At 40.5% G+C, this 21,239-nt stretch overlaps 2 protein-coding genes and 1 long non-coding RNA gene across 3 annotated transcripts; 1 reads left to right on the forward strand and 2 right to left on the reverse strand.

Moving 5' to 3' along the window:
• Nucleotides 1-1,976: 1,976 nt before the first annotated feature.
• beat-IIIb (beaten path IIIb) lies at nucleotides 1,977-15,823 on the reverse strand. The gene is given in 6 exon segments (XM_064681291.1): nucleotides 1,977-2,569; nucleotides 2,685-2,811; nucleotides 3,250-3,512; nucleotides 7,604-7,739; nucleotides 9,306-9,508; nucleotides 15,582-15,823. Coding segments are annotated over 6 exon segments (1,218 nt in total). The 5' UTR covers nucleotides 15,745-15,823; the 3' UTR covers nucleotides 1,977-2,243.
• LOC135427696 (uncharacterized) lies at nucleotides 8,503-9,189 on the reverse strand. The gene has a single exon (XM_064681292.1). It carries the CDS (start codon nucleotides 9,113-9,115, stop codon nucleotides 8,654-8,656), a length of 462 nt encoding a protein of 153 aa, XP_064537362.1. The 5' UTR covers nucleotides 9,116-9,189; the 3' UTR covers nucleotides 8,503-8,653.
• Nucleotides 9,975-10,482, forward strand: LOC135427705 (uncharacterized). The gene is made up of 2 exons (XR_010436116.1): nucleotides 9,975-10,143; nucleotides 10,276-10,482. It is a non-coding gene; the product is annotated as an uncharacterized LOC135427705 (long non-coding RNA).
• Nucleotides 15,824-21,239: the final 5,416 nt, after the last annotated feature.

The raw sequence follows: 21,239 nt of genomic DNA on the forward strand, positions 1-21,239 counted from the left end.
GAATCTTTGGCGTAAATTCTTGTTATTCCTCCCATCGAGGATTTGACTTCAATGTTGTCCAAATCGCAAGCTTCTTCTATACAGATTAAAAGCTCTTGAAGATTGACTACGTCCTGAATGACAATAGGTGGCGGCTTCGAGGTTTTTTTGGCTGTGTGTCCAGGAGTGTTATTGTTAGACTGTGATCCGGCAGTTAACCGTGCGCGGGCAGCAGCGGCACTGGTACTGGGAAGCTCACTTTCGAGGATATGGTTTTGAGGTGGAACAAGACCCGGATATAACTCATCTAGATCCATATCAGGAGTTTCATCTTCTGCTAGAATGGCGAATGGGTTACCTTCTAAAGGATTATTGTCGATTAGTGCCGAGTTGTTGGCGGCGGTAGCATTGGTGGCATTGATGGTGTTAATTATTGTTTGTAGCTGTTTTTTTTATGTTTAAAGCTGGAGGGTTGGGCAGCTTGCGTTTTTTTTGCTGTATTAGCAAGTGGCGCGGTGACGGATTGGTCGGTTGTTCATTAATAGAGCCGTTATCAGCAGTGGGCTGATCCGCATTGCCCTCTGGCAATTGGGGAAAATTATTATTATGGTTAGTCATAAAGTTTGCAAATTCGCGATTTGAATCAGTCATTTTAAATATGCTTGAAGTAAGTTTTATGTGATTGCGATTGTTTTCAATTTAAAATTTGCTTCGAAAATTCCTCGGGCCTTTTCTGCAGAATTTCGCAGAGCGGGCCCACGTATTTTGTTTGTATACGCACAACGAAATTAACTTTTTTGTAGTAGAAAGACCGACACAAAAGAGAGATTCCGATGTCTGGCGCCGTTTCTCCGCGCGAAACTTGCTGGCGAGCAATAGAATAACGGTGAAATTTAAAGAGAAAAAACAACGTTTTTTGTGCGCGGCGATCGAACAGAGCTGCACGTCTGCACGCTTTGAAAGCTAGATCGCGAATGAAGTAAATATAATAACAATAAAAAACGAAGCCAAGGCGAGATATTATGACAGCAATAAAAAACGTATAAAGCAGCAGCAGCAACAATGAGAGGCAAGGACAAACGCTGACAATGACAATTCCAGTTTCAATTCCAGTTGCACTTACACAAAAAGTATTGCCTACTTTTTGGGGCAACGCAGAAGCAGCAGCAGCAGCAGCAGCAGAAAGCAGCTTCAATTTTCAATGCGGTTTTATTTAAAGACTTAATAACATTCATTATTACATATTAATTTACACAGCTAAACATAAATAAGTACTTCGATATTTTGCATATTAATCCTTAGACTAGACATTCAACAAATACGCATGCAGAAATCCATGGATAATTCCTCAAGATATGCACATTTACGTGTTCCATATGTGTGTGTGTGTGTGTGTGTTTAGGTGTGTGCCTTTAGCAGTTAAATATTGCATAGAGGAAGAAGAAATAACTGTACAATGTGTGCCTACAATTTAATTAGCTTATTCTGTAGAAATTTACAGCGGCGCCTGCGAGCTATAGCTCGACTCTTGGGTTTGTCTCTGCATTTTTTTTGCTGGCTTTTCCAATATAATTAAAATTCGTAAATTGCCCAAAAATTGCATTGGATCTTCGCTTATTAAGCCTCGCTATTTTTCAATCTAATATTATTTTTCAAGTACTTATCGTTACAACAATTAAATTTGCCCATGTATTTTATGTAGCTTTTAATTGTACACGAAGCGTGTTTTTGATTTACGGTAAGCATCAATATTTGCAGTAAATTTAATCTTAGCTTTAGCTATATATTTTCAAATTTTCCGATTTGCATTAACAGGATGCTTAGAAACTAGGCTTGTACAGATTTGGCTAGTTAAGTACAAGTTGCATATCTTGATTTGTTGTTTAATTATTTATTTCCGTTTTCGTATTTTTCTAACAACTTTGAGCAATTTCTTCCTTTGCCTAAAAGCCCGCAAGGAACAACGATCTGCACCCCGTACCCTCTCCGTATCCTAAAATAGCATCTCATATTTTGGAATATACGTATGTCTGTCTCGTTTGTATGTACAGTAGCTAGGCAGCTACAGAATTTGATTAACCGCACGGCATATGCGGCGTATACTTGATGTGCTTATTTTGTGTGTGTTTCTCGTTTTCTCGTTTTCTGTTATCGGCTTTGTGCATTTACGTAGTTGAAATATTTACACAGATTTAATGAGTTTGGCGTAGTTGTAGGATCGGGCCTGGGTGCGGGCTGGAGGTGTCATACATCTTCGTTAATTGTTATCTGCACGGCGTGGATGTGCTTAATTGGACCAACGGGCGGCGGTCATGTTGGCAGCAGCTGCTCCTCGGCTTGTTACACCTCCTGGGCGTGGGCGTGGACATGGACGTGGACGTGGACGTGGGCATAACACACAAACCGGCGGCGGCGGCATTACACAGAAATGCTATTAAGACAGGCAGCGCGTACAGCGAAATGCGTGCAATGGATTTGGACGCTAATATCCTGCCCGACCAGCCCGGGCGGGCGCCCGATGATGCCGCTGCGGCGGCGGCGGCGGCAGAGGTGGCCGCCGCAGGACGACGACTCTTCTTGAGCTGCTTGTCTGCTTTGGTAGATAGATGGAGAGAAGGAAATACAGAGAGAGATGGAGAGAGGGGCACAGTTGATGCACTGCTGACAACTGTTGCGCAGATGATTGATGTTGCGTCCGAACTCACCTTCCAGTGATTTGTCCAGCTGGCGCACCGTCTCCCTGGACTCCAGCACGGGTATACGCTGATGTTTATCGCTCTCGACGCTCTCCTCGTTGCTCTGCCAGTAGACCGAGCTGATTTTGGCGACACACTGCAATAAGAGAAGCACTCGCTATAGTCTCTCCTGCTCCTACAGCAGCAGCTGTTTACTGGCTCATGAAATCTGTGCTCGGGACAGAGGCGGGCAAAATGTGTCTGCGCGTTGACGGCGCACTAAAAGTTTTATGCTTTCATTAACTGGCCGCATGCGCTGAGCTGATAGCCCAAAATGACCCGCATATGCAAACGGACATTGGCCATGGCCAGGCGAGCAGCAGTAGTCGCATCATAAAAGACGTCAAATTTTGTGGCCCTTACGACACCCATTTGCACTCGCCCCCGCCTCCCCCCCTTCCAACACCAGATTGCTGTCATGTAATGTTGGCGCAAATTGAATTGAGTCCGCGTTGGCCAGTGTAATGTTTCAATTTGGGCGGGGGCGGGGCGGTCCATAATCAGCTTAAAGCCGATCCGGGCAGCCATAACTCACCTTCAACTTCATGTCGCCGTGCTTGAAATGTCATCCGCGCACACGAAACTCCAGGCCCAAGCGCGCCACCTCCAGTCCCTCCCGGCCCACCATGAGCGGCTCGTATGGACGCAGCAGCGAGCGGTTCGCGTGCATGCCGTTAATCAGCCAGCCGAGATGGCAAACGGGCTTCGATGGCGCCGAAGTGCAATTGACGCGCACCATATCTCCAATTTGGTATCGGGGCTGACCGCCGGTGATTTGTGGTCCATGCTTGGGTGTGACTGCAATGGGAGAGACAAGTGCACAAGGTGTTCACCGCATCGATTAGCCAGAATATAAACCACTTTCCAAAGTAAGTTTCTGACTAAGGTGACTATATGTAGAGAGCTGCAGAATGGGCTGAGGGCAAGAGTCTATCAATGAGATGATATCCTACGTCACAGATGATGATAATAATTCCTCTTCCTCAATTCTTGATTAGGTTATAATAATTAACATAATAGCTTTTTTGTTGCTTCCATTAAAAGTAATTTAGGGGTCCCTTTTATTTTTTACGATCTTCCTGAAAAAATTCAATACGTTGCAAACAGGGCTTAATAAAAGCACACCATGGGAAATACCTCCTCACGATCTAAATCGAGATTAAAGGCAATTATATAAAGTTCCTTGATTCTTGATCCGGTTATAATTTTCAATAATAATAATAAGTCCAGACACAGCTTAATAATTAGTGTTTTGCTGCTTCCCTTCCTTATTTTTAATTTATAGGTCCCTTTTACTTTTTTACGATCTTCCTGAAAATCTCCAAGACGTTGCCAACAGGGCTTAATAAAAGCACACCTTAGTTCGGACAATGGGAAATAGCTCCTCACAATCTAAATCCAGATTGAAAGCAATTATATGAAGTTCCTCAATTCCTGATTCGTTTTTAATACTGAACAAATTAGTTCGGACAAAGCTTAAAAAGCGCTTATTTGTTGCTTCCCTTATTTATAATTTAAGGGTCGCAATTAGTTTTTTACGATCTTCCTGAAAATATTCCATGTGATCCCAACCTTAGTTCGGATAATGGGAACTAACTCCTCACAATCTAAATCCAGATTGAAAGCAATTATATGAAGTTCCTCGATTCTTGATGCTTGATATTAAGAGCTATTTTGTTGCTTCCCTTATTTATATAATTTAAATGTCGCTTTTACTTTTTTACGATCTTCCTGAAAGTCTCCAAGACGTTGCCAACAGGGCTTGATATAAGCACACCTTAGGTCGGATAATGGAATATTCCTCCTCACGATCTAAGTCCAGCTTGAAATTCCTCAATACTTGATTCGGTTATAAAACTCAACAATTTAGTTCCGGCAAAGCTTCAGACTCTTGCCACGTTTAAAAGAGCCTCTTTATTGAGTTCGATTTAAAGTTGGGCTTGCAGATTTTGCTATTCAAATAACTCTGCACAAATGCAACAACAATTGGCACCAGCAATTGGCAACAACATTCGCAAAGTTTCATGTGCAATTATTGTACATTTTGTTGTTGTCGTAGTTGTGCCTGAATCTGACCTGGATGTGTGCCAATTGGGTCAGTCAACCTATGGACAATATATTCAGTTTCACTTGAAATCCGCCAATGAATCCATATAAATCGACTGCAATGCACACACACACACACACACACACACACACACACACACACACACACACACACAAACACATACACAAATTATAATCTAGCTTTTAGAAATACTTCTGCATCTGATGTCTGGCATTTGCGAAATTTCCTTCACGCTGTCCTTTTGCCTCCGTTCGCCTTAATAATGATAAAAATAATAATAATAATTTTGATTGCTCTTGTATTATTATTTGCCGCCCGCTTCCGGCTACAGCGAAATTTCGCATAATAAATGCAAGGCCTTGTTCGCAGCCAGAAATAAAAATTAAAGTAAAGATAGAGAAAACCGAAATGAAAGAAAAGAAAATCTTGTGCATGCTTTGTATGTTGTTTTCTGCAGCTTTCCTTTTGTTTGTTTCTGCTTTCTTTTTTTTCTTGTTCTTGTGATTGTTTAGCTCTACTCAACTGCATAAATTATTATTTTCGGTCTTTTATATCCGCGCTCTCCTGACATTGATTGAGCTGTTGATACATTCTTTCATTATTTTTATTATTATTTTGCCAGCGCATATTTTTTATTATTTGTCATTAGGCGCCTTTTTGGTGACACGCTTTTTTCACTTTCCCCTTTCGTTTCAAAAGAAAAGAGAAAATAAACCCTTTTTTTTTGTTGACCAATTGCTTCTAATTGTCTGGCCACTTTGATGGAGCCTACAGTGTCGAGCTGCTCGGACAATGGCCCAATATGGCAATGACAAAGGGAAAAGGCGTTTGAGAAAGATTTCCAGTCCAAAAATAGATAGTATAATATATCAGGCATATCTCTTGCATGCGGAAGTAATATCTAAAGCTGGCCGGGATATTGCCTTGCAGCTTATGATAATCTAATTAACTGCGCAATGTTAGCTCTGCTCAGTCGACGATATTTTCCGTTTCTGTTTTTCAATTTCCGCGCTTGTACTTCAATTATCCCATTTCACGAGAAGCTATCAAAGCCATCTGAGCCCACTAACTGGGTCAACTGTGTTGCGCCTCGTCATTTAGCCGTGCGCCCGTAATCACATTCAATTATTTTAGCCGCATAAAAACACCGTCACACACACACACACTCACACACATACGCGCGCCCACGTAAGCACATATATACTGGCGCATTAATTTCAATATTCCGGTAATTTAAATCATTTGATATTTGTTCGCTTCATACGTTTCTTTTTTTAGGCTCCTGCCATTAACAGGTGATTCATGAACTTTATAGATCTGCAGCAGGCATAACGCAGCCGATTTAATCCGCTTAGGCCTGAACGAGGCGCGGCTGAGATGATTGCGATTCAGATCGCTTGGCAAACATTAAAGTTAAGTAATCATGTAATTCCCCTAGCAAAACGGAAGCGTGCTGCTTTGATTGCTGCCCCCTCAAATACTCCTTTATATATATATGTATAGTATAGCAGCTAGTTAGTTGGACTAATTATGCGATATACACAGTTTGATAGTCCTCCTCTTGCCTGGGTCCACCTGACGGAAATGAACACAAAATTGCCCGGGGAGTAACAATTGAGACCCAATGCTAATGTCAATGATAATCATAATGATGTTGTCGCCCCCATTTCCCCATTTCCCCTTTCCCTACTCTATGCTAAGCATATAGAACCAAATGAATATTTGAAATGGGCCCTCAGTAAACAAGCGCAATACCATTTATTTATTTCGCTTGCAAGTTACACTTTTTTTGGTAGGAAAAGAACGATTTTTTTGAGTAGAGACAAATATACCATATATAAATATCCTCTGTCTTCTCTGCTGGCTGAGAGCCCCAACAGGCAGATTTCCCATAACTACTTCAGTTTTCCAAAAATTCGGAATCTCCATAGTTAACATTCAATTACGAATTAATTCCACATCAATTAGAACTTGAATAGAGGGTGACTTCAAGTCGTTCACTCTCTTCTTAGTTGTGTTTGTCTGTCCGTGTGTCAAGCATCAAGTTGGCAATAACTGTAGAAGAGGCTGGCAAATGCGAAAATGGCGAATTGCAAGTGGGATTTATTCGTGGCGCTTTTGTAGCTAGCATTTCAACGGCCGCTGCGGCTGTTATTAAACACGTTTATTCTAAGTTTTCCCCAAAGCACTTTTTCATATTGCGTTCTGCCATATTTTCGCCATGTTTTGTTGGATTGCGCAAAAATTTCAAATTAAGTTGCAGCCCAACCCAGCCAGACCCAAGACCCAAGCCCAGGCGGTGGCCATAGTCGGTTCCAGGTCTGGAGCTGTAAGTGAGCAACTGAATTGCATCACGTACATGGGCAATTTGCCAGCAGAATAATACAAAACACACACACACACACACACTCACAGAGAGAGAGAGAGCTCACGCAGACAGACGTGCAGACATAGTGTAGCTGTGTATGTGTGCGTGTGTGTATCTGTGTGAAGGTTGTTGAACGCTGCCCAACTGGCCAAGTGGCTGCGTAGCCTTGCATGGTATGTTATCTTTGTATTTCTCTTTTTATTTGGCACAGGTTTCATGCTTGAGAATTTGTAAATCGCAGCGAGAAACAATGCCAAAGCATAAACTATATAAATGCGAAATATTTTATATGCATACATATATATGCGTGTGTGTATTGCACTGAAAGAAACAGATTACTTTTCATCGCTTTGTCCATGCTGAGCAATTAATCTTGCTGTATGCCTCGCTCTCTCTCTCTCTCTCCCTCTGTCGCTTTTTCGCTCTCTTACTCGCACACACACTTGCACTTACCCACAACAATCATGTCCTCGTGACCGGAAACTGTCTGGAACGAAGGCGCCTCGCCGGACACTTCGCACCGATAGCGACCCGTCGACTGTAGGCTGACCGAGCGCAGGACAACGGCAATGTCCGTCGAGTTTTGCAACTGCAAGCAAAGAGAATAGTTTTACAATAAATGCATATGTAAAAAGTAAAAGTCAACAGGGAGCACAGAAAACATTGCACATTTGTGCCAGCTATAGAAAGTGAAATTTATGTCATAAAAGATAGAGAATTACAAAAAAAAAAGTGAATGTTCTTTTCAATGTTATCTGGTACAGGCATGCATGTATGCCTGCATGCGTACATGTATGAATACATGCCTGGATACTTGCATACATTCATACATACATACATACATACATACATACATACATGCATACATACATACATACATACATACATACATACATACATACATACATACATACATACATACATACATACATACATACATACATACATACATAAATATATACCTACATACCTACATACCTACATACCTACATACCTACATACCTACTCAACTCTGACTTCATCGCCAACCCACTTGTCAGGCACTTACTAAAAACACATCAAAAACTGTAGAGCCTACTCGAATTCTTGAGAATCGAGGAGGAGAGCACTTATTACAAATTCGATTCGTTTTAACTTGCAGCATAGCGAGAAATAAGCTTGGTCTGCGTTTGGAATTAGAAATTAAAAAAGCATGCATACATATGTATATATATATATATATATATATATTCATATATGCACATACATGCATGCATGCACTAACACACACACACATGCACTAACACACACACATATTAAAGAGAAAGATTTTCCTCCAAGTTCTTGAAATGCAGGGGAAGAAAATAAAAGTGTGCGATGGAGAACTGAACTTTAATTTAAATGCAAATTTTGAAATTCTACACATTTTCGAACATAAACTGAACAACTCGCAATTGTGTTGGCCAGTGTTAAACTCAATGCAGGCACCCGTCGCATGAATTCTAAACTATTGACAATTTGAGCTCATTTCGTTGGATCGTTCTGATCATATAGCTTGAGGCTTTCGACTGCTTTTTCTTTTTCTGCATCATTTTCGTCGTCGTCGTCATCCCCATCGATCTCATCATCATCATCCTCTTCCTCAATGTCGTCATCGCCGTCGTCGTCATCGTCGTCCTCGGCATGCAGCGATGAGGCAACCTCGGCCAGTTCGTTCATTTCCTTATCGCTGACCGGCAGAGCACTGTCCAGTGCTTCCGGGGTGGCATCGAAATGCTCCATGGCCGCGTGCAGCTTCATTTGGCTCTCCATATGCAGAATGCCCTGCTCCTTGTCAATCTTGCCCAGACGCAGGCCGGCCTCGATGGGATTGCTTTTCGGCTGGCGCACCATTTGGGCAATCATGTCAATGGTCTCTTCGTGGCTAAGAGGCGGGAAGCATTCCTCCAGCGTCTGCAGCACCTTCGATTTATTCTTGGAGTACATTTTGTTCGAGTTCCGAAAATGTAAGCGAACGAGTATATATTTATTTCCTGCCTGCCGTTCTACAGCCTGCTTGTAATTGACTTGGGCAACTTGACGAGCTTGGGGGATAAATGAAAACAACCTGCCTACTCGATGGTGGAATTCAATCGAATCGTGTCGCATCGATCAGATTAGCTACACAGACACTCACCTCCACATCGACGCCGGGCAGCGGAAACACCTGTCCGGGCGGCATGTCACGTGGCACATAGCGATAGAACTCGAAGCCATCCTTGTACCACTTCACCGAGTACAGCGATTCGCCATCCAAGTCGAATTTGCAGCCCAACACGGCGTCCTCATGTCGCATAATGTGCTTCGGGATGCGTATCTCAGTCATAGTCAGGCCCTCCACTAGATAGAGAGAGAGAGAGAGAGAGAGAGAGAGTGGGGGGAAATAGTTATAGCAGTTGTTTAAAGAGAGACTGAATGATTAACTAAGCTTGTCTTTTTTTTTGAGCGCTTTAACTGGCATTAGAACAAAGACAATTCTTGGCTGCAGCGCTTTAGCTCGGCTCCAATGCCAGGGGCCCATAAATAACCCGCAGCAAGTGCATAAAAGTCAAGGAAATCGAAAGAAATTCTCTAGTCGGGCCGAAAACAATGCGCTTTTGTTTAGCCCAACAATGCGAACTACCAAAGAATGAAAGCGGCCAACTTGAGGCGTGCGAAACGTGCCGCGGCAAGGGAATCCGTACAGACGTGGCAAGTTCTCGCCCGCAGCAAGGGGCAAGGGGCAAGGAGGCAAGGAGGCAAGGAGTTGTGTGTTGTGTGCACTCGAGACAACGAAACGAAACGAAACGAAAAGTTGCCGACTTTTAAACGTACACAAAAGCCCATAGGTAGGCTTAGACAATTTGGGTCAAAGTTATGGCACGAAAATCAAGATATGAAATTAAAATTGCACCAAAATTGAGCGCTGAAAGAACAAGAAGAAGAAAAGCAAAATGCTTAAAGCAAGCTATCAATTCTAGATGGCCCCGAAAATAGTTGAGCCCAAATTTAAAAGCTGTCAGATTTTTTATGTTGCAGTAACTCATGAGCTTTTCAAGCTTTTGATTAATTAACCTGATATTTTGAAATCATTTACCACATTTTTTCCCAACTTTTCAATTGTTCAGAATAGCTTTAACTTGTGACGTCTGCTCGTGATGACAGGCGCTTCCGAGGGGAATTCATTGAATGGGCAACCAATAAAATGGCAATTGAACGTCTGGGAATCAACATGAATTTACCTTGTAGACTATATTTACGGCGCGCGCTCTTTGATGAGAGTTCTATAAATATGTGACATAATGTGCGGTGCGTTGACATTTGGCTAAAAATAAGTGCACATTTTCATTAAGCCGCCAGGAAGCGGCGGCATTAAAGTCAGTTGAGTTTTTGTGTGTTTGAAATAAACCAAGGCGTACCGCCTACCCATTCGCCTTTGGCGGCAAAATAAACAAGCACAAAGCACAATGCACAAAGGCAAAAAGCCGCCACTGGGACCGCAACAAGGACCAGGACCAGGACCAGGACCAGAAGCAGGCACAGCACCAGAGCCAGGCTCAGAAGTGCAGCCGGAGCCAGGAAGCGGCGCCCCTTTGAGTGCGGCTTCCGTTTGCAGGCGCCGCTTTTTGTTTTTCTCTGTGTGTGTGTAGTGGACACTTTGAGCCAAGTATTTATGACATAAGTATGATTTAGTATTATGCACTCTCCACTCTCCACTCCCGACCCACAACTTAATATTCTGTGCAGCCGAAGTCAAAGAAAGTCGCACTACATACACTTTACCCGAACGCTTCCTTTGAATGTGTTTTATTGAAAGACTTCTTGAAGCTTTTCTTTGGCATTGCCATTGCTTTCAATCGCAATTGTCGACTGCAATTGCAGCTTAAATTTTATTTATTGTAGTTCATTTTTCCACAAAATAGCCTTTGCTGCTTCCGAGAATTGGTTCACATTCGAAAACAAAAAGCTGCCAATATATTTAAATGACTGTGAATACGTATATCTAAGATTTGTTTACATACTAAGAACAGAGTCTGCTTCTGTTCTCAGAAACAAAATTCGACATAACTAGCAGCAATATTCTAGGAAAATATAATTAAATTGTCAACAAGTGAAAATTGGGCAGTTGTCAAGTGAGAGCTCAGCTCAGCTCAGCTTGTCCATTCTGGGGGCAACCTGTCTAATTATTAAGCCAACAACTGAGTGAAAATTCCATGCAACATGGAAAGTTTTGTCATCTAATGCGGCGCTTAATTAAGAAGTGCCGGGGCGGGGGCGGGGGCGAAAAGTTTTCCATTTGATGTCGTGTAAATGCCAGTGTTACGATCTGAGCACTATTACCTTCACATAAAGTTGCCGCAAAAGTTTCGTGCTTAATTATTGTTGATTTTTAAATGATTTAATTTTGCAGCCCCGGGGGCCAAAATGTCAGGCGCAGGCAAAGTCAAATAAAATCGAGTTAGCACGAGTCAAAACAACTCGGCCAGCGCCCGCCACGTGGCTGTGGCAAGTGTCAAACGCAGCAGACTACAGCTCGCATACAGTTATTTGTTTTGAATATTAAACTGAATATTTAATGCCTAACCCAGGGCTTGAATAATGCGCAATATTGTGCATATAAGCACTCATTGTGGAGAATCAAGGAATAACCTTCAAGGGAGGCATTGAATTTAGAAGCTTACAAGCCAAAATTGTTCTCGTTTTTTGGGCAGACCTCTCAAATTTATTTTAAAAGATATTTTGATGCATAACCAAACCAGAGGACAAACCAATATCAAAATCTCTCTCATTCCTCAGCTAAGTATTTTTAAAAAGTAAGTGAACTATGCTAGGGACATGCCCTAAGGGCTGGTAGAATCAGAAGTCAACATTTTTAGCATTTTTGACTTGAGCTTTGAATCAAAAACGAACATTAAAAATAAAGTTATAAGTTTGAAAACTTCGAAAATAAAATGTGGAATATTTCTGCAAGAAAATTAAACTAAAAATTTAAATGCAGCTAAACAAAAACGAGCTCAAGCTGTAGCCAAAATGTCATCAATCAAGAAAATGTTGGGAATGTTGGGAGCATATTTTTGATGTGAAATTGACGCAGACATTAAAATGCAGCTGGGATGATAATTTAGACTGATTTGGCGGCTGGACCGGATACCGGGCCTTGAGCAAATAGAAGATGTTTTTGCATGTTTCGCAAACGCCTGCAGCATCAATACGCATCAATTTAGGCGCCGCCCCTTGACGGTCTTTGGTCCCAGCCGGGACAGACGGACGCCTGGAACGTGCTTTATCTGCAATCACAAGCGGAAGTTTGTCTCAGTCTGCAGCGAGACCAGAAACAACAACAACAACAGCAACAACAAGAACGAGGACAAGCCGTCCATTGTCTATGGCTCACTGTATGTCCTTGTCTGTGTCCCAGTCTGTGAGCCTGTCGGTGTGTGTCAGGCTCGTTTTCTTTGACGATGAGTGCGTTCTTTTTTGTCCCATTCCAGTTGTTGTTGTTATTATTTTTGTTGTTGCCGTTGCTGTTGCTGTAAATGGAGCACGTTCCTCGATGCTTTGCTGCATTGCAGGCGCACTTGCATTTGCATATTTCGTGCGTCCCGCAGGATGAGGGGCCAGACTAGAAAACTTTGTCATCGATTTGCGAGCAGCTCATAGAAATGGCAAAACCAGCGTATTAATCGCAGCTACAAAGTCAACGAAATGTTTTATTCCCAAGCAAAAACAAAACTATGCCTCGTAGTTATGCTTGTCATTTGTCTATTTGCATTAAGGAGTCGCTTTGCATAGTTGCAACAATTGCAGACGAGGCCCACGACTCACTTCCTGAGCTTACATCTAGGCCAACTCAAATACTTTAGTAGAGGGAGTATCAGACATATTCTTGCCATATATTCTTTTTATTTGCACACAATTCTTGGGGCCACGTGCTTCTACTCTTCGGGGAGTGTAAATGATTGAAAATTCTGTTAACTATTCCCCCGGGCAGGATAACTGATAGAGTGCCCAGATTAGCTGGCATAATTAATACAAATTAATAAGGCAAAATTTGCTTAGCTCATGTGAAATTGGGTAGAAAATAAATCAAAGCAGCTGTGACAGTGTACAAATTGTCATTGTCAAGTTGTCGGCAGCCAAATGCAACAATACCTATTTTCTTTAATTAGGATATCAATTAAATCACGCACACACACAGAGACATAAACATGAACAGTTGTTATAATATAATTAAAATTCATTTCGACTTGTAAATTGGCTGGCGGCAAAAACTGCACTCATTCATAACAATAACAAGCCTTACAAAATCGATTAATTTCATTAAATTGAAAACATCAATTTTGCGTGCTATGATTAATTACTTGCCACACACACACACACACACACACACGAAATTCGACACACGTCTGTGGTAACATTTAAATAATTGTTGCATGCTTTTAGGCGTTAATTGGAATTGAAAAACTTGCATATAATATTTCAAAGATATGCCAAGCATTCAGTGGCTCGGCATTTAAAGCCAAATGCTTGCAATTGGTTAAAGCCACGTATTTTCATTAATTTGAAACAGGTCTGCTTTGATGAAGTGTGCCCAAGCAGCTGGCAAGTGTTCTGCGTGTCGTTTAACATTAGTTTCATGTGCTGCCAATAAATAAATAAAAATATGAGTGAGCTTCCATTTTGCTCGACTGGCTTTTTGAGTGCGCGCCACGTTTGCTTAATTTCATTATTGTGTTGCCCTACGAATTTTCTTCTAGTTTTTCCATTCGATTTTTTGTTCGCTCTGAACATTGCTTTGTACTGCGTACGTGACCTCATAATAAAAGTAAGTAAGATTTTTATCTATAATTCAGTGGACGCGCTTTCCGAATCAATTAAGTGCCTCACAAATCCCCAAACCAGTCGCAATAATTTTATTTTCGCCCCTGTCTAGACCAAGTTCTATTTGTCAGTTATTGTTTATGCCACGCCCCCATCACTCCCCCCTGTACACCATCCGGCAAATTAACCGCATGTACAGAAAAAAAAGGCTATTCCTGTGAGTTTCCACACAGCAAACAGAAGCACAGGAAAAACATTCACTTTGACAAGTTGATGCAGCTGCAGAGCAAACGAATCGAAAAAAATATTAATATTGAAAGAAAAAGTTGCGCACATTTATTTATTTAATTAAATGCGGCACCGTGAAAGTTTTGCAAACGAGCTCGAAAACTAGCAAGCCGGGCCAGGCGATCCACTTAATTAGGTGACGCACAAAAAGCACGCTGTCAGAGAAAGTAAACTCCATTAAACTCCAAACAGAATAGTTTTTGTTAGGTTCGCATTGCGTATACGTCATGTATACCAGATATTTTATAAGACATTTAAATAATAAATATATCAAATACTGGGAAATGACATCAAAAGCTTTCTCTTTACATATTTAAACAGTGCATTTTTTTTATTTAGATTCTGAAAATGAATGTAAATGTCTAAATCTTTTTTGAAGAAGCAACATGAAAACTGGCTTTGAGAGGATTATTCTATTAAATTTCACCCGAAAAACTGTTTGTTCCCAAATGCTTTGAAAAAGCTCTTCATAGATTTAAAATTTATATAAATTTAAATAATAATTTTCGAAATTTGTTATTTTTTTAGCTGAAAATCAGAAAATATTTATATTTATATTTGTGTTTAATCAATTGGAAAACGACAAACAGTTTTTGTGATTTGTTTGCATTACGTATACGTCGCATACGCCAGTTATTAAATAACAAAATATACTTGTTGCAAATATGTACACATATTGAATATGGATTAAAATAAACAAAAATCTGAATTTTGCATTCTTTTGCACTCTACTTAGTCTCAATGTCCCCAAATCTGGCCACAGGGCCAAGTTGGCAGTTAATTTTGTTTATATTTTCAAGTAGTTTGATGAACTTAATTAAAAATAAGTAAGCCAAAGTTCAGATTAATGCGTCAAGTCTGGAATGAAGCGAAGGTCGTGAAGAGGGTTAAACATGCCACAAAGTTTATCGGCTTGCCAATGTCTGCAGAGATTCGAGCAGCTTGGCAATGGCAATGTATTTTGGGGGATACAAGGATTCGGAGGCTTTGACTCGCCGTTGACTCTGTCAACTGTCAAAGTTGTTTGGCAGCGGGCAAAACTCTGGCAGGCCCTAAATCGATTAAGTGCTCGTAAGCGAAGTATCAGAATGTGGCACATGCTCTTAAAGGGGCGCCAAAAATGTGGCGCCGCAAACTAATATTGTTGGCCAAAATATATTTGCACGCCTCCCGCCCAAAAAACTGTACACAAAAAAAAGTAAAACTTCTTGGCCAATTTCTGTGGGGCTCGTTTGTTGCTGGCGTTCGCCAAAGTTGCTAATAAATTAAATAAACATTCAGGAACTAGCCCCCCTAGCCCTCCCCCCGCTCGTAAAGTACTCACCGCTGCAGAGCAGGGCAGCCAGCGTCAGAGGCAGCAGCAGGCGGCAGAATGTGAAGGATGTGCTGGCCGAGGAGGAGGAGGAGGCGGAGGCGGAGGAGGAGGAGCAGCAGGCGCTCAGTTGCAGGCAACGGCCACGTCGTCGTCTATTCAAAGTTGCACCCATTTTGTTGCATTAATGTGTTCCGCTCCCTCTCGCTCTCTCTCTCCCTCTTTCCTGCTCCGTCTGGCTGTGTAGTTCTCTCTTTTGGTGGCTGTTTGTAACACTTTTGGCGCTTTTTCTTGGCCAAGTTTTTCGTTCGTCGGTTTCGTTCGCTTGGCGCTGGTAAAACTTTAATTTTTCAATTTGTTGCGGAATTTTTGGTTATTTTTCTTCTTTTGGCTACAATTTGGGGCACGCAGCGTGTTGTTTTTTTCTTTTACTTATTCCATTTTCTCCTTTGACTGCTTTTAGTGCTGTTTGCTTTGCGTTTTAGTTTGGCTGCGCGTCTTGTTGTTGTCTCATTTGCGCAATGCAATAAATTTCCCTTGACCGCCAACGAGGGAACGCGTCACCCGCCAGGATCCGATGTCCTCCTTCTCCCTTCTATCTACCACTTCCTCTTCCTTCCCTACTTTCTGCTTTCTCCTTTCGCAGTTGTGCTGCTTTTGGTTGTGGCCTGCGTTTTGTCGTTTGCTATTTATTTTTATTTTCCACGCGCTTCTTGCTATTTGCTCTTCATATTATGCGCTCTACACACACACACCTTCACACACGTACATGAATGTAGTCACAGTTACATTTACATGTCCTGCGTCCTGCCCGTGTTTGTTCAGCAATTTGTGTTTGTCTGTTATTTGCGCGCGTTTGTCTTTGCTTCCTTTCCCATTACAGTTTGTCTCCTCTTCTTGTTGTTGTTGCTGTTGTGGTTGTACTTCTGCTTCTTCCACTACGTTTGGTTAAATTAATTGAAGCATCAAAAAAATTACAGTTTCCAAATTTCCAACAACATTTGTATTGCAGCAGACTCTGTTCAGCGCAAGTTGCAACTATTCAACTGCAAAGAAATAAGTACAAATAAAATATAGTTAGTTATTTTATAATTTATGTTCTTAAATTCGAAATAAAATTTATTTGAGACATGTTGATATACATACATCTCAATACTAAGAACTAATCGCGCTTTAATTGTTGTTTTATAAAACTTATAAAATAAAACACAATATACCAGCATATAAAATTCATTAAAATTTCTATAGAAATTAATAAATAGTTTTCTCAATATTTAAAAAAAGTTTTTTTTTTCAGTATATAAATATATAATAAATGTATATAAATATATATAGATGCAAATTAATGAAGTTTCTGCATACAAAAATAGTTATTTTTAGATATATTTAATTTTGAAGGCTAAAAAACTCGTCTTTAAAAATGATTAAAACATTTTTTAGGCTTCCGCTCAAAAGCCTATTTACCCAAATATTATTTCTGTGGGAGCTATAAAATTGAGTAAATGTTGATGATCTTTTCTCATTCTAATCTTGATACATTAAAAAATTGATTTTCATACAATAAGCGATACGACGGCTGCGGTTTGTTATACTGATCTGGTCAGGTTTTTAAAAATATGACAAATAATCGTAAGGATGGACCCAGCTTTTGATGCTGATAAAGAAAATATGTAGCTTATGTGCTCAGAGATACCTGCCTCCAGCAGCGTATACGGATTTGAGCTTCTTTTTGGGGGATATAATAATATAATAATATAATTAATCTAAAGGTTAAAAAACTAATTAATAATTCTATTTTATACATGCATGCAAAGCAAATTATTAATTTATTTGTATTAAAATTCTTCTTTATATGTAACGTGCTAGGATATTCAATATGTTATATATGCCCAGCGCATTAAACTTAATATAAAATATTATAATGAACCCCCATTGATACGTTCTATTGTATTACTTGTAAATTGATATGTGTTCATAATGAAGGCATCTATTCAATGCAGCGTGATGAATAAATAACTAACAGAATGTGTTCAATAGCAATTATGCTCGCTCCCAGAAGATGCGTCGAATCAAACGAGGCAGGCGAGCTGGCGACTAATTCGAGTGCCATGATATAAACTCAATTAAGCTGCTCAAGAGCCGAGTGACAAACACATAAATAAGTGCATAAATTAATAATATTTCGAAATCTCATAAGCGAAATATGACATGAGCTCTGCGTTTCGGTTTTCATTTGTTTTGCCAAAATTAAATTTACATAAAATCAATTAAACAAACATAAGAAAATGAAGCGGGAGAGAGAGAACTTTTCAAATGAAAATCATGTTACGTAATTAGAAGCTATGAATAATTTTAGCACCTTGTTGTCAGCTATTTAAAGCTAGATTCAGGCACGTGCCAGCCATTCGAGTGGCTTGTGCAAAATAGTTGTTGGACCACAGTGCGTATACTCTATATTGTATGGCATGCGTATAAGTAAATAGACTAGCTCGAGCCGAGCATTTGCATAGCCAAGTTCTGTTTTTCTCAACCTTTTGCATAATTAATTATGTGGCTTGAATGGCGACGCCTTGTTAAATATGCAAATAACAGAAGCCCGGCGAATGAGCACCAAGGCCGAAGAACGCCGCCTCGCAGAGGTCACTAGCTGCTACCAGCATATAAGTCAGTTTTGGAGCACATCTTTGGCAGCCTAATGAAATCAAATTACGCATACGCCGTGTGTGTGCCGCAATTCGCATTTTAAATTTCGCTTTAAGCCTGACATTGCCACACGAAGGCATCGTGGCAAGACATTTCGATAGCCGCAGCAACAAAGCCAACCACACTGCAAACACTTGCACGCACACACACACAGCCTCACACACTCACACACACATAGACACCTATACACAAGCAGGCTAAACTCGTGCTGCTATGTAGGCCAAGCTCGGCTGAATGCTGAATAAAGAAATGACTGAATGCCTGCACTGCTTGACTGACTAAATGACTGACTCTCCGACTGTCTGACAGACAAACCTACCAACTGACACTCTGACTGACTGACTAACTGACTGACTGAACAACGTTGTTCTGTGCCAGGCCATTTATTTCCGTGCTGCCTTTCTATATGTGCGTTGGGGCCAGGGCCAATGCTGTCCCTTTGGCAGGCTTTCGAGCCGGTGATTGCTTTAAAATTTAATTCTCAAATTGCAACATAAACGAAATGCTTAGAATTTAAATACAAGAGTAGAGCCAACTAATTGTTCTTCGAAAAGATAAAATTTATTTAAATATTGCAACAATTTTGCATTATTTAACAGTTTGATACAAAGCATTTATCTATCGACTCGAGCACCTGGCGTTTGCCTACAATTTGTGTAAAATCTGTGCAATTCGTTCTTAAAAGACTCTTTCGTCGTTGAAAGTCTTGAATTAAAAGCTGAAAAGCATTTGATCGCATTTTATTTTTAGCTACATTTTTAATTAAATGCCGAAAATAAACCAAGCTTTTTTTGTTACAATGTCACAGAAAATATTTAAATACTTGAAAGCCAAATCGAAGCAAGTCTGAAATTTTAAATACTTTGAATATATTTCGGGCAAGCTTTAAATAACAATGTCAATTTTTAAATTGGCCTCATAAAACAACGCAACTTGAGGCAGATAAATGGCCTCTGTTTTGGCCTCCGTTTTAGCCACTGTTTTGGCCGTTTTATAGCTAGAGTTTCATAATTATTGTAATTTATGTGGACACCTGAGGCACGGGCAAAATTTCAACTGAAATTTGTTGTGCAGTCCATTAGAAAAATGTCCCCCGCTCCGCCCCGCCTCCGCCCTCAAGGGAAATATGGCTTAAATTGTGCGAGTCACTGTAATACTCACATTTTCCTTTCTCGCTCGGGGTCTCAATATGCTTTGTGGCCAGGAAGTGGACGATGTTGGCAATGAAAAGGCAGCTTTGGCTCTGAGCTGCTGCGCTTGTTGTTGTTGTTGTTTCTATTGTTGTTGTTGTTGCTGCTGCTGCTGGCAATTGGCATATTTTGTTGTTTATTCGGCTTATGTGAGAAGGCGAGAGGCGCGGCCTCTTGAGTCGAAGTAACACGGCGTGCGAAGTTCTATTGCGAGCGAGCTGGCCACGTGCATTATAATAATAACAAATTATTAGTTGACACGCACGTAACGGTACTTTCATTCATAATTTATGCATTTTAATTTGTCAAACGAGAGACGGCAAATGAATGTGTTTGAATACACTCGCTTGAATATGAGTGTTTCGCTGCACTCACAGGCTTATTTTTACGTGTTTATTGTTGTTGTTTTTGTTTCTGGCTTGTCATATGCACACACTCGCACAGCTAGTTTAGCCTTTTCACTGCTAATTCACACACGCACACTCGCAAACACACACACACACACACACTGACACACATTACGAGTTGTCGTTGTCATCGTCGTCGTCGTTGTCGTCGCAGTCGTGGGTTCTTCTGTCGGGCTCGCAGCGCTTGTCGTCGTCTCAACCACACAGCACCAATAACCGACCAAGACTAAAAGCTTCGCTCTCCTCATTACCTGGTTTTCACTTGGGCCACACGCACGACTTCAGCGCGTAGCCACGAGGCGGCCGAGTGACGGCAACGACCGGAAGTCTGGATAAGAAAAACCGAGCTAACTTGGCCAGAAAGGAAATATGCTCGCACAAAACCTGTTTCGTATTGTCTAAGGTTGCAAAAGCGCACGCAGAGCGACAGAGAAAAAGAGAGAGAAATTGCGAGAGAGCGCGGCACACGAGAGAGCCTGCTGTTGAGAGAGTTTCTGAATCGCTCAATTTCGCTCTCTTGCATTTCAATTCCATTTTGTAGCGCAGCTTTTCGTCGTTTGCTGTTACATTTTGAAAATAGGGGGAAATTTATCAATAGGCTAGTTTAAATAATAAAATAAAAACCTCATGAGTCTGTAAGGCTATTTAAAATGATATTAATACCATATTATTTAAATAAAAGCTAACAAAATTAAAACAAATAAGGCCATAATTTAATAAGTACATTAAAGTCCTAGTCTTTCTCTGTGGTATCGTTAGATAGATGAGCATAGATAATTATTATTGGATTTAATATAAGCAAGAAGAAAGAAACCCAAAAAAAATAGAACAAAATCTATCATAAATATGTACTTTGGCATTTTGAACGGGCTTCTTAAAAAATGAGCTGTGTTTTTATCAAACATTTATTTATTTATAAAAACAATCCAGTGTCTTTATAAAATCTTTGAATATTGCTGATATAATTTTAATTGGTGATTTTATTAAGGTTAAAATTACGTGAAACATTTATTAAATATTCTCTGTTAGCTTCCTACTTTTCGTTAATTTTGAATGAATTATAAAAGCCATGGCAAGCACACTTTAAATGCACTTCAGGCTTCCATATGAAATTGTGTCCCTGTGAACTCTGTGGGACTCTTACTCTTAAGCCTGTAGTTTTATTTATTTTAATCTAACAATTACTTACTTATTAAGTGCAATAAATATGCACTTCTCACCAACAATCTATGAATCTATGAATACTTCTGCTGCAAGCTGTGCAGTGTTCCTCCATAGATATCTATGAGCGTATTATACACCCGCTCTCACGTATGTCTTAAGCGCGCCTGCATCAGCAGCCTTGCAGAGATATGCACAATAATAGCAAC

This window comes from Drosophila montana, unplaced genomic scaffold, assembly GCF_035044405.1.
Source record: "Drosophila montana isolate Dmon_TW-CO22-7 unplaced genomic scaffold, ASM3504440v1 contig_2192_1, whole genome shotgun sequence".
Classification (NCBI taxonomy): Eukaryota; Metazoa; Arthropoda; class Insecta; order Diptera; family Drosophilidae; genus Drosophila; species Drosophila montana.